Source organism: Malania oleifera, chromosome 1, assembly GCF_029873635.1.
Source record: "Malania oleifera isolate guangnan ecotype guangnan chromosome 1, ASM2987363v1, whole genome shotgun sequence".
NCBI classification, from domain to species: domain Eukaryota; kingdom Viridiplantae; phylum Streptophyta; class Magnoliopsida; order Santalales; family Ximeniaceae; genus Malania; species Malania oleifera.
The window spans coordinates 142,522,026-142,538,445 of NC_080417.1; the positions used below are offsets into that span (position 1 = coordinate 142,522,026).

At 36.9% G+C, this 16,420-nt stretch overlaps 1 protein-coding gene across 1 annotated transcript in view; it reads left to right on the forward strand.

Annotated features, from left to right (window-relative positions):
• The window catches only part of LOC131166091 (uncharacterized), an 85,047-nt gene extending 78,178 nt beyond the window's left edge, over positions 1-6,869 (forward strand). The window contains exon 4 of the mRNA XM_058124361.1: positions 6,121-6,869. Within this exon, the coding sequence (XP_057980344.1) occupies positions 6,121-6,492 (372 nt within the window). The 3' untranslated portion in view covers positions 6,493-6,869. The remainder of the gene's footprint in view (positions 1-6,120) is intronic.
• The last annotated feature ends 9,551 nt before the right edge of the window (positions 6,870-16,420 follow it).

Below are 16,420 nucleotides of genomic sequence, written 5' to 3' on the forward strand. Positions count from 1 at the left end.
TATATCCTCGTGTATTTAGGTTTGTGTCCTTTGTTCATTAGCTAATCCCTGGGGTGGCCTATGGGATGTAGATGGTCCTCCATCACACAAGACGTGAGGCTGGTGGGTTTTACTACTTTGAGTCGCTCTCTCCTCTTATTGCTCACACCTGCTGCTACACCAGTTCAAACCCATTGTCACTGTGGTCACCATCCATTGCATAAGTTTGGTAACCTTTAAGACAAGTTAAAATAGTTGATTCCTACTTTGAGTTAAAACAGCCACTGTCACCATTGTGTTCCCTTTGCTTCTTGAGCCGATAATTGGGTAGTTAACCCTTTCATGTTGGTCCATTTTGATGTTTAAGGTCCTAGTCAGGTGACGTCAAAGTTGGGGTTTTGATACTTAGTTACATTTGTTGATGACTGCTCGTGGATGACTTAGTTGCATTTAATGAAAGGTCATTCTGAATTGGTTAATATCTTTTGTGCCTTTTGTCCTCAAATAAGGACTTAGTCGTATCCAACTCACTACATATATGACTAACTCCCCATTAGTCATCTTTTGTCCACATTACAAAGAAAATGGAGATGCAAAGTAGGAAAACAAGCATATTCTCAAAGTTACTTGTACCTTATTGTGTTTAATGAATGCCCTCAAAGTTTTTTAAAGTGATGTCATGCTCAGTACTTGCTTTCTTATCCATGAAATGTAATCCTTTGTCCTTGGTGGTAAAATCCCATATTCCATTATCTTCCCAAAGGATCCTTCATTCTCACTTCCTCCTCGTAGTTTTGGATGTGTCCCTTGTCCATTAGTTTAGGACTAGACAAGTTGGATCCTCATGCTATCAAATGTATTTTTCTAGGCTACTCTTGTGTTAAAAAATACCGATGCTATAAATTTCCTTACATCAATTCTTTGTCTACCTTCTTTGAGTATATATCGTAATAACCATACTATTTTGATTCCTTGAGTTCTATTGACCTTGATGAGTCCCTTCCCCTACCTAGCTTTTCAGATCCCAACTTATTATCTTTGCCGAGTCCTCCTTCATCTTCATCTAGATTGAGTAGTTCTCGTCATTTAAATCTTCCTAATTTGCATGTATACACACAACAACAACTCAAGGGAGGAGAGCCTCCTTGAGCTTCTACTTCTACATCTTTGGTTCCTTCACTTGAATATTTCCCAATATGTTGATCAATTGTAAAAGCACTTGTAAAAAGCATCCAATTAATTTTGTTTGCTATGATTTCTTGTCACCCTCTTGTTACTATTTTGTTAGTACTCTCTCTTTTGTTGCTCTTCCGAAATCTAATTTTGAAGCTCTGTCCCATTCTGGTTGAAGAGAGGTGTGAATTACAAGATAATGATACTTTGGAATTGCACCACTTTTCTCCTAGTGAGTTTGTGGTCGGCTGTCGCTAGGTTTATAGTTTGAAAGTCAATCCAAATGGTTCCATAGCTCGTTTGAAGGCTTGCCTTGTGTGTTCATCCCCTTAGTCACCATCTCTCATTGGATTTTGCGTCAGTTAGATGTGAAGAATACATTCATACATGGTGATCTATATGGAGAAACCACCTGGATTTGCTACTCAGGGAGAATCATGGATAGTTTGTTGGATCAGAATCCTTGTATAATTTGAAGTAGCCTTGCAGAGTATGGTTTGGTTGATTCAGTGTTGTAGTAGTTGAGTTTGGTTTTTCAACAGTGCATGATAGACCACTTCATATTTTGTTGTTGTAGCTTTTGGTCGGATTATGCTCATTGTGTATGTGGATGATATTGTGATTATTGGTGATGATGATCAAGTTGTACAACACCCGAAGTATTTTGTACAAACTAAATTTCAAACCAAGGATTCAAGACCATTGAGGTACTTATTGGGTATAGAAGTATCTAGATCTCATATAAGGACCGTTTTGTCATGAAGGAAGTATATTCTAGACTTGTTAAATAAGACTTGGGATCCAAACTTGTTGATACACTCATAAATAAACAAGTTAGTGCCAGATATGGGTGATTTGTTGGTTGACCCTGGAAGATTCTGGAGACTTTTTGGGAAGTTAAGTATCTCATTGTCACTTAATCCGATTTATCTTTCGCAACAAGTGTTGTGAGCCAATTTCTTGAATTTTCAAGAACAAGTCACTAGGATGTAGTCATTCTATATCTTGAGATACCTCAAAGGCACTTAGGAGTGGTCTCTTATATCAAGATTAGGTCGCACTTATATTTAGGGATATACAGATGCAATTGGGTTGGGTCACCTTATGACATATATTCCACAATTGAGTATTGTATTTTTGTTGGTGGTATCCTAAAAATGTAAGGAATAAGTTGTGATGGCCGCTGAGTCAAAAGTGTCGGGCCCATGGCTGACACTACATATGAGCTTAATTGGTTAAAAAACATGTTAGAAGAATTTGGTTTTCCACAAGTGAGTATTGTATTTTTGTTGGTGGTATCCTAAAAAAGTAAGGAATAAGTTGTGATGACTGCCAAGTCAAAAGTGTCGGGCCAATGGCTGACACTACAAGTGAGCTTAATTGGTTAAAAAACATGTTAGAAGAATTTGGTTTTCCACACTCTCGGCCTTTGTACTTGATGTGTGCTAATCAAGTTGTTATTCATATTGCCTCTAACCTAATCTTCCAATAACTGACAAAACACATTAAAGTTGATTGTCACTTTGTTCAAAAGAAACTGGCAGCTCATTACGACGACTTATGTGAAGTTTGAATTCCAACATGCTGATTTATTCACTAAAAGCCTTGGGGAGAGGGTGGGGGTTGTGCTTGGGTTAAATCCATTTGTGATGAGCTGGGAGCATATGATATCTATGCTCCACCTTGAAGGGGAGTGCTACTAGTTACTTTCGTTATTTATTATTACTGCTGTTTGTTATTGTTGTGTTAGTAAGCTGAGTTAGTGTGTGAATTAGTAAGGGTTATATGGTCATTACAATGTATTGGGCAACTGGCATAAATTATAAATGTTGAGAGACTTATCATTGTGATTAGATCTTCCAGCTTACCCATTATTTTAACAGTTTCTTTTCACAGAGGGTGTGGAATAATTTATTCGGTCTATTTGGAGAGAGTTGGGTTTAGCCTGAGTCAGGAGAAGATTTATTGGCCATCTGATTTACTGGTTTTGGGAGTAGAGATGATTTGGCATTATGGGGGCGTGGGTTTTTTGCTTTTTTGTGGGGAATTTGGTTGGAGCAGAGTGCTCGCATATTCAAGGGAAATAAGATGCCTTCATCTATGCTTTGGTCAGTATATGGCCTCGCTGGCTCATTGCGGGGTTCAACAGCTGGTTGTTTCCAAGGACTGTCTTTTTCAGATTTACAGCGTCATTGATGAGTAGTGTTGTTTTGATATTTTTATTATTGTTCTTAAATATTCACAGAAATATTTCTTATGCCCCCTTTTTATACGTACTTTTCTATCCAAAAAAAAACAAAGAAAGCATTAAAAGTTTAAAAGAAGGGAAACTTGTACGATCCTGTAAGAAGTTTTTTTCTCCTCAGCAACCAAAATTGATATGACTTTTTTAATGTCCTAAATTAAAATTTTTTTTTGTTATTATTTTCTGGTTTTAATGTTGTATTCTCTTTCTAGCTAGTTGCTTATGAGAACTATGTTTCATGGTTGCTAAACAACATGAGACCTGTTGTATATTTTCCAGTGTTCTTTTCCTCTAGCTCAGCTGTCAAATTAAGCATCGAGCAGTTGCTGCCTTTTTTTTTTTCCTGTAAATCCTTTTGTTTCTCTTGGTCTAGGAAAATGACTTATTCTTTTGTTCTCTTTAATAAATTTCTTTGCTAGTCTGAAAAACAATATATACATACATATATATATATATATATGAGGAGGATTTACATCCTCCAAACAAAGGGGGAATAATATAAAAATAATAGGTCCTTCAAATCTTGTTGTAATTGTCTAGTGCTATTCCCTTGAAAGTCCTAGGGAGAACATAAAGAGGGTAACAAACACTATATTTCCCCATCACTTTATCCAAATGCACCCAAAAAAAAAGGCCTATATTTTTTATTTCGATGACCTTAATGAGTTTTTTTATTTACATTGATTTTCATGAAACCACTTCAATCATTTTTCTTGAATTTTTTGCTGTTCCTGTTCAGGCTTATAGGTGGCACAGTGGAAAATTATTTTGTTTTATAAGTTGCTGCAACTTCAGTTGTTAGATATGTTGTCATGGGTGAGCATTATCATAACCTAGGCTGAGAAGAAAGGGCGGTAGATTCGAGTGCGGTGCATGGTTGGATGGTTGTACATGTGTCAATTGATGGCTGATAATTGTTTAGACACTCAAAAAGTTTTCCACCTCATTTTTGTGAAAGATTTGCAGAAATGTATAACATTATTGTTCCTTCATGTTGAGAAACTTATTTTATTCGTATTTATAGTTGCTTAATTTTTTTTTTATTTATTTTTTTGAGGGGATTTTTAATGTTCATACGCATGAACAAACATAGATAGTTATACATTCTAGTTCAGCATGTACAAATGACATATATAACCATTTCCTAGTGTCAAAAATTTGAGGCTTTCTATGTCCAGCACCCTGTGGATGTGTCAAGTCTGACTCCCATCCCATGTTAGTGTCTACAGATCATTGGAAAAGAATAGTTTTTGACATAGAGATGTTGGTTCCTCTGTTTTTCTTTCAGAATATGTTAAGTTACAAATTTAGCATTTACTATTTAGACAATGATAAATTCCTATGCTACATTATACTTGGTCGTTGAGCTGTGTTTCTTCTGAAGATAAAGTGGATTGGTGATTAGACCTATGGTGGCTATGAGATGAGTCATGTTTGGCGAATAACCTTGAAAATTTGATGTGGGGAAGAAATTATTTGGAGATTGGCGACTGCATGGTTCAACTGCATTGGTTTGGTCTACTAGTAAAACCACAAATTTCCATGAAATTGAATTATAGAAAAACATTCGAAATTTTGTTTTATTTTTAGGAGTGAAGATGGAGATGGTTAATACAGTGGCCATTTATAGAGATGAGTGGTAAAATGGTCATTTGAATAGCAATTGGATTGATTATTTTTTAGTGTACTGTCAATTTCCCTCTGCATGGTAGAGGATTGTTTAGTAGGGTATGGATTTGCATGGAAGTGTTGGTAAGACTAAATTTTGGTTATTCGGCATTTGTAGGAAACCTTTGCAATTCTTCTTGTTATTAAATGACAATCCAGTGTGAGTGTATGGAAAAGACAAATGATTGTGGACCTCGCTGCATTTGGGTGCTTTCCTAGTTCATTGCAATAGAGTGATTTGTAATTTTAGCAAAATTCTTTTGTTTCAGTGATATATTTCAGTGAGATGTTGTTGATGGATCACCTGATCTTGAGTTTTGAGTTTAAGCTTGCCCACAGTCCAATTGATGTATGATGGTCAAGTTTTGCTTAGGGTTGGCCATCTTTTGCTTGAACACTCTTTTGCTTTACTCTTTTATTTTATTTTGTTTTCTTTTTGTCACTGTTTATCACAGTTTAGGTTACCTTGCCACTCCCCTTTGCCCTAGTCTTGTTAAAATATAAGTCTTTATTCAATAAAGAGAACATATCTGCTTGTTGAATCAATGTAGTTTCTTTTGAACTTTTTTTTTGTCCAGGTAAAACTCTTTTGTACTGTTTGGGAGGAGAGTGAAAATTTTGAAATAAAGGCCAGTTGAAGTTCTACTGAAATAAGTGTCTTTCTTTCATTTTTCACTTCATTTCCCATATCTTATGTTTTTGTGAGAATTTGTGGGGGGTTTTGTATGATGCTGATTTGTAAACATGATTTTTGGGTTCTTTCTTTGCATGTACATGTTTTAGATCATAAACCATAGCAATTTATATTTAATGTATTACTGATGAAAAAATATCATTTTTATTTTTAAAGTAAAACTCCATTGTTTATTTGCTGATTTAGCTTAAGCCTTGATTCTTCATTAGTTGGATTCAAAAATAGAATCTAGCCTCCCATTTATTTCCCACATTTTTCAAGCTCAACTTTTCATACATGAAGTCTGTTACTAGGAGGATGCTATTTATGAATATAGGTTGCCTTTATTGTGCAAAGGGCTTATTGTTTGCCTGTCTATTAGGTTTATGTGGAAGCCTATACATGTCCCTCGTTGAGGTGCCACCCATCTGAACCATATTTCGTCGCACAGTCAAATGGAAACTACATTGCAATATTCTCATCCATGCCACCTTTCAAGCTGGACAAGTACAAGAGGTTTGAAAGCCATGGGGTTTCTGGATTTCCCATCAAGTGCAATTTCAGCTTGGATGGAGAGAAACTCGTCTCAGGCTCGGCAGATGGATTTATTTACATCTACAACTTTAGATCCTCTGAGCTTATCCAAAAAATCAAGGTGTATGACCAGGCATGCGTAGATGTGGTTTTCCATCCCCTTATACCTAATGTGATCGCTTCATGCAGTTGGAGCGGAGATGTTTCAGTGTTGGAGTGAAATTGCATATTTTTGTTAGTCTGGTATGCTAAAAAGCTACATTAAGGAAACGGAATCACTGATAAAAGCAGTCTTAACCATTTCACTCCTTCAGGAAAGTCGAAGAAATGATGCAGAGATGATATTAGGTCCAAATTCTTTTTTGGTCCTGTGGAAATTCCAGCTTCTTTCTTCCAATGTTGTGGTACAAATATGTGACATTACATCTGGCTGCTTTTATTACCTTGCATTTTTTTAAAAAAAAAAAATGTAAATACTGTACTAAATTTTAAGGAGCAAATTTTCATATGGATATTTAGGATGAACGACCTGGATAGTAGGATTTGTAATCATACTTGTATTTAATGTTTCTTAATAAATTATTTCCCTTTGAGAAATGAAACTCTTGGCAATCCAATGCTCTACGAATTTTGGAATGCAGACAATAATTGTATTCCCAGGGGATTTTTTATGCTTTTCTGACTGATATTATATGGTTGTGTACAAATTTAGGTATAGGCTTAGAGAAATGTATTGGAAGCTTCATGGTTCTGCCCCCTTGTTGGGAGTTGAAGTGACTTTTTTCCTGTGAACATCAAAAAAGCTATTTAAAAAATACAGAATTTCAGCTTTGCTCTGGAATCTTCGACACTCTTTTAATACATCTTGTTCACAAAATTTATCACATTCTGTATTATTTTGTATTGTTACTATTGGATATGCCTTTATAAAACATAGGAGTCCCTATCTCGAGGAATATTGCCAACTTGCCAGTGCTGGGACAAACCTGCCTAATTGAATATTGAGGGCCAACCCTGTCATTCTCCTGAAATAGAACCATATAATATCATCTTGTTCTCTGATTGTTGGAGGACCATGTGATTTTAATCTCTTCAGGCATGCATGAAAGCTACCAAACAAGCCCCATCAAATTGGTCACTTTTCTTTTTTCCCCCCGGGGAGGTGTTCTACTGTGAATGAAGTCCAAATTAGTGTAGCCCTCGTGAGATAATTGATGCTAGAAGCTAGCTCAAGTATTATAATCTTTAGAGAAGCAAGATGAGATTAGCCATATGGCGGAAGGGGAGTGGTACAGCTCAGCAAATGTCTAGGTACTCCTAACCCCTACCTACCATCATAAAACAGATTATGTGGTGTGTTAAGATAGGTGTAGCCATAGGGAGAGGGAGGCGGGGGAGGGTGTAGGGGCAGCCCCAGCTGCACTTATGTTCGTTCACCTGCCTTTCATGGGAAGGGGAGGGGGGGCCAAAGGCCCAAAAGGATGCTTGGAAAGACACAATTATGGGGTTCCCTTTTTCATTCCTCATGGTGGTCAATTTTGGAGGGGACAAAACACGCCACGTCCCTTTTTAGATGCATTTGCATATGGGGACCAACCCTCCCCAGGCCCCTATCGCTCAACACCTCCACACATTAACTATAGTCAATGAAATAATCCTCCCTCTTCCTAAAATAATAAAATACCAAGCAGAAGGAACAGTGTAGCTTCATATCCATTAGCACTATCTAGATAAGCCAAGCAATTCCTGAAATACGGAGTATGGTCCACAAACTCCCCCTCTTACAAACTGTTATAGTTGGAAAGTATGATAAGAGCGGTAAGGCCATTCATAGCAAGAGGAACGCACTGTCATGCAGCCTACCTGCCTTGGTGTTCTGTTTTTCTTTTCAACTTCTGCATGAATGTGTTCCCCACCTTTCATGGTCTAATGCCTTCTTCCCGCCCACTCTCTCTCTTTTCCCCTTCTCTTTAATCTCACACTATTTTTCCCTTTTTTTTTTCTCCCAAGGAGAGAGAGAGAGAGAGAGAGAAACAAATGGAAAGTTGAAAAAGGAATGGCAAAAAATAAAAATAAAAATAAAAATAATTCACATAGAAAAGCTCAGGTGTGCCCCCCACACCAAATGACTGCAATCATCCTCTAAAAAGATAGATACTTTATGGGTACTTTGTGGTCAAGCGGATGTTCGCGCAGCGGGGTCCTACCAGCTTGCCTAAATACAGACATGAAACGATGGGCTGAAAGTTTCCCCTCCTTAGTCCTAACACAACCCAAAATCTTTTGGACTGGCCTTAAAACCCTCTTGGTCTAAATAACTAGATGCATTTTTGCACTTGATTATGGAACTGAAAACATCATAAGGGAATCTAAGCTTGTGATTAATCAACCGTCACAAGTTAAATAAAACCTCCCCAGATTATCCATCCTCTTCATCATCTTCTTCCTCTTTTTTTTTTTTTTCCCGTGTGTTGTTGTGGGGGGAGGGGAGGGGAGGGGGTGTGAGTGGGATTCTTTCCCTTTTGATCCATCTTGTCATGCTTTCAACTTTAGATTAATGTTTATCCTCTCCTACATGCCAAGACCATAATCAGTGTTTGTTTGTGCCTCAGTACACATTACGAGTTACCAGCCTTCCAATCCCGGCCTTGAAAGGTGAGCCGACACACTCATTTTTCTTGGTATTACCATGTGGTTTGTGGCCTCAGCCAAGTCACCCATTTGGTTGGTTCTTTTTTTTTTCTTCTTTTTTTATTTGTACTCCCAATGGCTAAGAAAAAATAACTAATTAACAATTAATTAATTTTGGCAAATAACCGATCATGACTTTGTAAAATGTTCTCATTTTTTTTTCCATTTTCGGAAGTTTTCCTATTAAGGACCCCCCTCTGTAGGCCATCAAACCATTCGATCCAGTGCTGGCACTTCATTGTTAATTATAGGTCTATTTATTTTTTATTATGTCACAGAATGCAGCAAAGACTTGTCAAACATGATTATAGTCTAAGCCTCACTCTGCTATGGATTCTAGTGCTAATGATATCTAAAATCTAAGGGTGGGGGTGGAAAAGATATTGGTTCCAGCTATATAGATCCTCTGTTCAATGCGTTTGTTCAATTAATTAAAACAGCTGTATTTAACCTCTTTCTTTGTTTCTCAAATTTTTAATTCAAACAGTGTACTGCATTTGCAAGAATTTCTAGTTGACTTCATTGCAGCTTTGCATTGGATGCCGGTAGCTTTATATAAAATAAAAATATTTGTTTCCAGCCATCATAGATTCAATATTGACAAACTCTTTTCTTTGGAAATATATTCTGGTAGTCGTCCAGAGCAAGCCTCCTCTCATGCACCGAATACATGCACATGTATATGTTATGCAGTTTCCCCCCCATGAATGGGCATGCAGAGTGGACTCAACAAATAGGTTGTGCTACAGCTTAATAACACAATCTATTTATGTTATGTTATAACACAAATATGTTATTACTTATTTCTGTCATAAATTATGAGAGAGAGAGAGAGAGAGAGAGAGAGAGAGAGGTGAGCCTGATGTGTTGGCAACATCATGTTGCTCCTTTCTTCATGACTTTGAATTTTAGTTTTGCATTTTAGCTATAATAAAATGTAAATGTTCTGTTGAGTTTTTTCTATCCCTTCCTAAGTTGTTCCAGGGACAATCATTGCAAGTGTAAAAGGCTCAAATTCTTAGTGAGCTCAGCTTGATGTCTCTGCACATCTAGTAAGGTTATTTAAAATGTAATAGGCCCTCTAGTAATAAGGAATGTGAAATTAAAATGCTAAAATGTTGTAGGGAAAATGAGGAATTTGAAAAGTTAATTTGAATTATTTGATGAGATGGGATTGCTTGATTGCAGAAGCATGAACAGTATCCCTTACTATATGGGCCACTTCATCGGCAAGTCAGAGGAAACAGTGAGTGGATAAAGACATAGACCACAGTAGCAGCAAAGCCCATGATCACCAACCAGGAGTAGGACAGGAAACCTCAAAGGCCAAAGTTTTCGGCAACTTTTACATATTGGTGTTAGAAAGGATGTTGTCACAGACAAGGACTTCAACAAATTAAAGTCCCCCATATGAAACCATGATTTCTGTGATTGAGCTTTGCATAAAAAAGATGCATAATTTGCAGTATCTTTGCGCTGTTGAGCTTTCTTTATCTATGTTGGAGCCTTGGAGGGAGAAAAACTGATAGTGATTTCACTTTTGTAGTAATGGTGTACTGTGTTATCCATATGCTGCATGCAGTGGAGAACATATGGCATCATATCATTCTAATTTATAAAGCTATATAGGTAGATAGATTAAACTTTTCCTCTTTGACAGTTTCTTGTAAAAGCCAGCAAGGACATGTCCGGAATGCAGTACTAGCCAAGTACCAACCCTCCGTCGTCTTGGTTAGATATACCCTGCCAAATTTCAATTTATTTCCCTAGATATGACCATGAGGCTTAGAATGCTATAGCAAATTGTTGACAACAAAAGGAGTTGGCCAACAAAGTTGAAAGCAAGATCGACAGCACATTAATTCTCATCGATAAATGCCAGAATCACATCCAAAGACTACACGAGGAACTTCTGCAAATGATTGAGCACATGACAACATTCTCTTATATTCTGCATTTTGCTAAAAAAAAATACAAAAAGGATTCTGTACTTCATACCTTATATATATAGATATGAAAGAAGAATATCAAAGAGAAAACCTCAGACAAAGTCAAAAGAAGTACACTTGCATCATGCTAATAATAACATCTAATTAAATGATAACGTCTATGTATGTCTACTCTCCTGGTTTTTATGTGATAAAAAAATTGGGAAAAAAATTGTACTTTATTATATTCCATGTCCCAATCCTGGTACAGAACCAGAGTGTCAATTGAAAAATAAAAGAAGAATCAGCAGAGAAATTTGCAGAAAAGCAAGAGACTGAATTGAGTCATATCATGTAGTAAGGAACAGCTAATGAAGCAATTACCAATAAGACTGCAGCAACCAAATTCATGAGTAATGTTGTGGATGTACCTTATACCAAAAACAAAATGGAATGACATTTTATCATATTAAAGCCAACTAAAAGAAAACCTTTTTTTCTTTTTCACTTTATATGAGATTGAAGGGCAAGTCTGCTTTCACCTCCTTCATCTGTACTGGGCAATGACACAATATAACCATCGTGCACAAACTCATCATTGATTAATTGAAAACAAGAGTGGATTGCTTGGATAAAACTTGCGTCAATATCTGTTGTCAATGCAAATTGTAACCTGAATCTAGTAAGAATGTATTGTCAATGTGATTGGAACCCGAATTTCGTGAAAAATGCCTCATCAAACAAATGATTTAGCTATGCTTTAAAAAAGACAGCATTTTTATATTGCCCACATGATGAGATATCAAGTTAACAAGGCCTTAAATCCAAAGTTGTGGGCCAATTAATGTGTGAATTCTTATTCACCATGCTTTTTCTTGGTATCACAGCATAGTAAAATAAATTTCTTTTGATCTTGTCGTTATGGCACAAGGGGAGGTAACTGCCCCCACCTTTACTTTCCTTCTCCTCCTCTTTACTTTAAAAATTCTTCCCTTCCTCTCCCTTCCAAACGCTCAAATGTGATCATACTAGTTTTCATTTAGGATAACTTGTTTATGCACAGCCTAAAATCCATTAAAAAAAAAAAGAATACAGCATGATACGGGCACTTTGATTTTGCAAAAAAGCCATGGCAGCCCTATAGTTGCTTGCGTAGATTTCATGCTTCTCATCATAGTATTACTTAGTGGCAGTTACTTCCAAATGTTTTTTTCAAAAACCATGAAAGTGCAGAAGGCCAAACATATTTATACCTGAAGTACTGAGCAAATAATGGATGTTCCCTAGAGCAATCACTCTGCTCCCTTGCCGACTATTGCTATCAATCACATTCAGATTAGCAGGCACTCACAAGGAAATCCCAAACCCAATCATAACCCCAAATTTGTTTAAAAACTCTTCCTCTTAGTTGTCCTGTTTGAAGCATCCACAAAAGCTCAACAAAAAATCAACTGTCAGGAAAATCCCACATCATATGAAAACCAATTAGCACAACGTTCTATACAAATCATTCCAACTTTGATCCCACAACTTCTGGCGTATGCTCTAGTTCTTTAGCAATATGCCAACATTGGTAGGTAATAGTATCTCCACAAATGGAGTCAACTCCATGGCATAAAGCAAGAACATCTGTCTCTGCAGAAACACTTACAAATTGACATGCCTCGTGACCTCAGCCCTTGATTTCCTTCTATACATAATAATACCAATATTTACCCACCCGACCAATTTATAAATTAATGATTTTCACTAAACAAAAATTTTACTTGGTTTTGACTACCACCCACATGAGCAAACTTTAAAAATCATGGCTTCATCCCTATGGCTGCTAGCCCCAATCAAATGTTGCCTTAGACCCATTCTGAAATGTAATGAGACATCCTACAGCCTATATGCCACATTGCCGCATTGATCCTGCTTTCAACGTTTCCGTTACTTTCATGATTTCGTCATTGCATTATTACTTCTTCAGCCGAAGAAGGTAAAAAGATTCCAACAGTGTAATATATGTAGAGAGGGACAGGGTTCTGGTTTTGAAAGTGCTAAAATTGGGAGTCTTCGGCCACATGATTACATGATTTGGAAGCTGACAATAAGTTTCTGTGGGCAGTGTGTTGAAAGCAAAATCCCGTGTAAAAAACCATAATCTAATATTTTTATATATACTACTGTGCATGAAAAGATGCAAAGCAGAACACAGGCTCCAAGGCTTTTTGAGGTTTCACAGAAAGTTGGCCAACAGATACCTTCAGCACTGTGCCTTGACACCTTCCAGACCAAAAGTTATTGCATGTGATGAATCAATACTTTAAAATTTTACATTGATTTGAATCTTTAGCAGCCAATTAATAGCAGGTCTAATTAAAGTACTTTGTTTAATCATCGTAATGAACAGAATGTTGCATCAAGGCAGGATCCTGCCCTAACCCATCAAGCTATGATTCCTTTCATGGGAATAAAGAAATGCCTCCATGTTAGCATTGCCACTGGCATAATCTTCCATTCTCCATCCCAACGCCAACATTATAATTGGGACCACACTTTTGGTTTCTTAAAAGTAATTTACATGTTAAAAGTTGTAATGTTTACCAAACTATTGTGCATACTAATTCTTTGTGCTTTGGGCTGGAATTATTTTCCCTAAAACCCACCTCAATTGCTAGCTTGACCGTTTCGTGCTGCAAAATCTTGCTCAAATGTTTGCTACCCCACAGGTTTGCTAAATAAAAATAGCTTTTGCAACTCGTAGTCCACGACTTCACGTGACAGGTGTGTATTCTATAATCCATATATATATATATATATATATATATATATATATTAACGTACATATCTTTAAAACTTATTGTGCATGAAAAATTTTGTAATGATTTCTCATGGGGTTATACGGTAAAGCTGGTTAAATTGGAGGGAACTGCGGAAATCTAAAGAAATTCACATCCACCATTTGAATAATTTTGAAAGCTTCATGCAATCCTATAAATAGCTGGGATTGGTTCTCCATATCCTTTTTCATAATATATATATATATATATATATATGTTTATTTATATATGTCCCTGAGGAGCTAGCTAGCTGTTTGCATCTCATTAAATCATATTATAACATTTGGCATTTAAAAAGCAAATTTGCAAATCACAACTGAAGAGATTCATGATGTCTGATTCTACAGCACCTATATTACCTTTTGTTGCGAGATTTGCATGTACCATGTCAATCAGAAATTTATATTAAACTTAGGAACACACAGACATAAGAAGATTACGAACAGCCCTAGGGTCAAATGGGCATATTAAGGTGTAGGATCAACACTAACTAGATTCATTCACTTTGGTTCATTAGCCACCTAGCTAGCACACCCCTAGCTACCATATTGTACGATTTGTTCCACTTCCAACTAGCTACAACTGTATCAGCTTTTTCTTAATTAATTATTGTCAGTCCAATTGCTTGCATATCCTTTTAAGGAAAAAAGAAAGTACATGCGCAGATCCATGACTTAATCCTCGATTATTACTCCATTAGCTAGTTACCAAATCTTTCAAAATGCCCATCTAAACAAGAAAAACAAAAACAGAACAAAGATTTGTCTGGCTGTCAAGAAGAGAAAAGCTACAGACATGGATGCCTATGCTCAAGAAAAGGGCTTTAACAGTGTACATAAGTAAAAATGTGCAACTAGGCCATTCTCCCTCAATCAAGAAAAGGGCTTTCTCCCCTTCTCATCATCTTTCATTTGGGAACTGAAACGAGACTCTGGTCAACTAATTGTACATTTTTGTGTTGTGGGAAAACCAGCTGGGTCCATGACTTCACCAGGATTACAATATATGGCATGCAGAAGGCTACAAATTTTTTAAGTAGTGCGCACACACACATATGAAGCAACTATGGAAAAAGGCAGGGTAATGGGAGACAAGGAAGGAGGAGGAAGCATGGAGTTGGGGGATTTTTACACAATTCACATCTTTTGATTTTTATTTTATAATTTTACGAGTTAAAATTTTTTTTTTTTTAAATAATTTTATAGAATACAATTTAATTGCCTCGAGATGTTAAAAGAAAAATAAATAAATAAATAAATAGATAGAGAAATAACAAAGCATAGCAAAAGAAAATATATTTTAAAAAATGGAAAAGTCAACGGTCAAAGATTTGCATTACTTCTCTGTCTCCCACACACTAACATAAACACACACACACACACACACACACACACACACTCTCTCTCTCTCTCTCTCTCTCTCTCTCTCTCTCTCACACACACACACACATTCTCTCACTAAAACAACATTCCCAAAAACCCTCTCCCACACTAGTCACTACACCAAGCACAAGGCAACCCCCACTTGGTTGGGTGCGGTCCTACCTGCCTTGATGCACCCGCCCTCCCCCTAATTTCTCCCCCACCACCCCACGAGCAGCACCCTTGGATGATCCAACGGTCTCTTTTCCTTTATAAAGATGTGTCTTTTCTGCCGTCCGATCTTCTGACCGAGACCCGGGGGTCAAACGTTGACGGGTCAACGCCGTTGGCTCGGAGGGGCAGAAAGGGAAGGCGAGATCAGGGCGACGAGGGCGGGGCGGAAACACGTGGCAAAAGCCGAGACATTCGCGGTGGGGCGGCCGGAGTGATGACGTGGAGATGACGCACAACCCACCCACATCATCTCTTCAATTCTGGGCATTTGGGCATAAGATTTTAGCGGGAGTGCGTGCGGGGCTCGTGTGCAGGGAGGGTGAATAAATTTTTGGTGATGCCGCAGTGACGTGGCTGTTTTAATCTTATTCTTAAATCATCGCCGGTCATTTGACTACACCACTGCATGACAATTTGATTTATTTCTCTAATTATTATTATGTTTCCGGGGGATTAGGTGAGACTAGGGCTGCAAATGGGATTAGGGCTTGATAATGACTTAGCCAAACTCATTTATCAAGTTAAACAACTCGAATTTAAGTTCGAATTCCAAGTTCTTCCCTTGAATAAGTTGAACTCTAGTTAAATCATGATCAATTTATTAGGCTCTTATAAACTCGCTCATATTTACCAGCTTGTTGATTCTGCTTGTGAGTCGACTTGTTATTAGCTTGCGAACTAAGTCAAAACTAGACTTCTGAATTAATTTGATATTAGTCACATCAAATATTTAATTTTTAAAGTTTCAAATATATTTTTTTCTCAAATTATTTTTTATTAATTACCAATTATGTTTAGCTAGTTAGTGGTTTGAATCTATTATTAATTTGAAATGAGCTTTAGTCAAGTCGAGTTTGAACTTGAACTCATACTTTTGAATTATGTGTTGTGAATGATCTCGAAATTGTACAACAGAATCTAAATGCAGCAACCAATGAAGATCAAATATGGAACACACACACGCAGTATATATGAAAGTAACACTTAACAATGCAAAGATTTGCATCGTTCAACAAAGCTTACATCAACGAGAGCAATCGACAAAAGGTTTTCACTATAAGAATGTCAAAGAACATAATATAATACAATACAATGATCTTCCACACTCA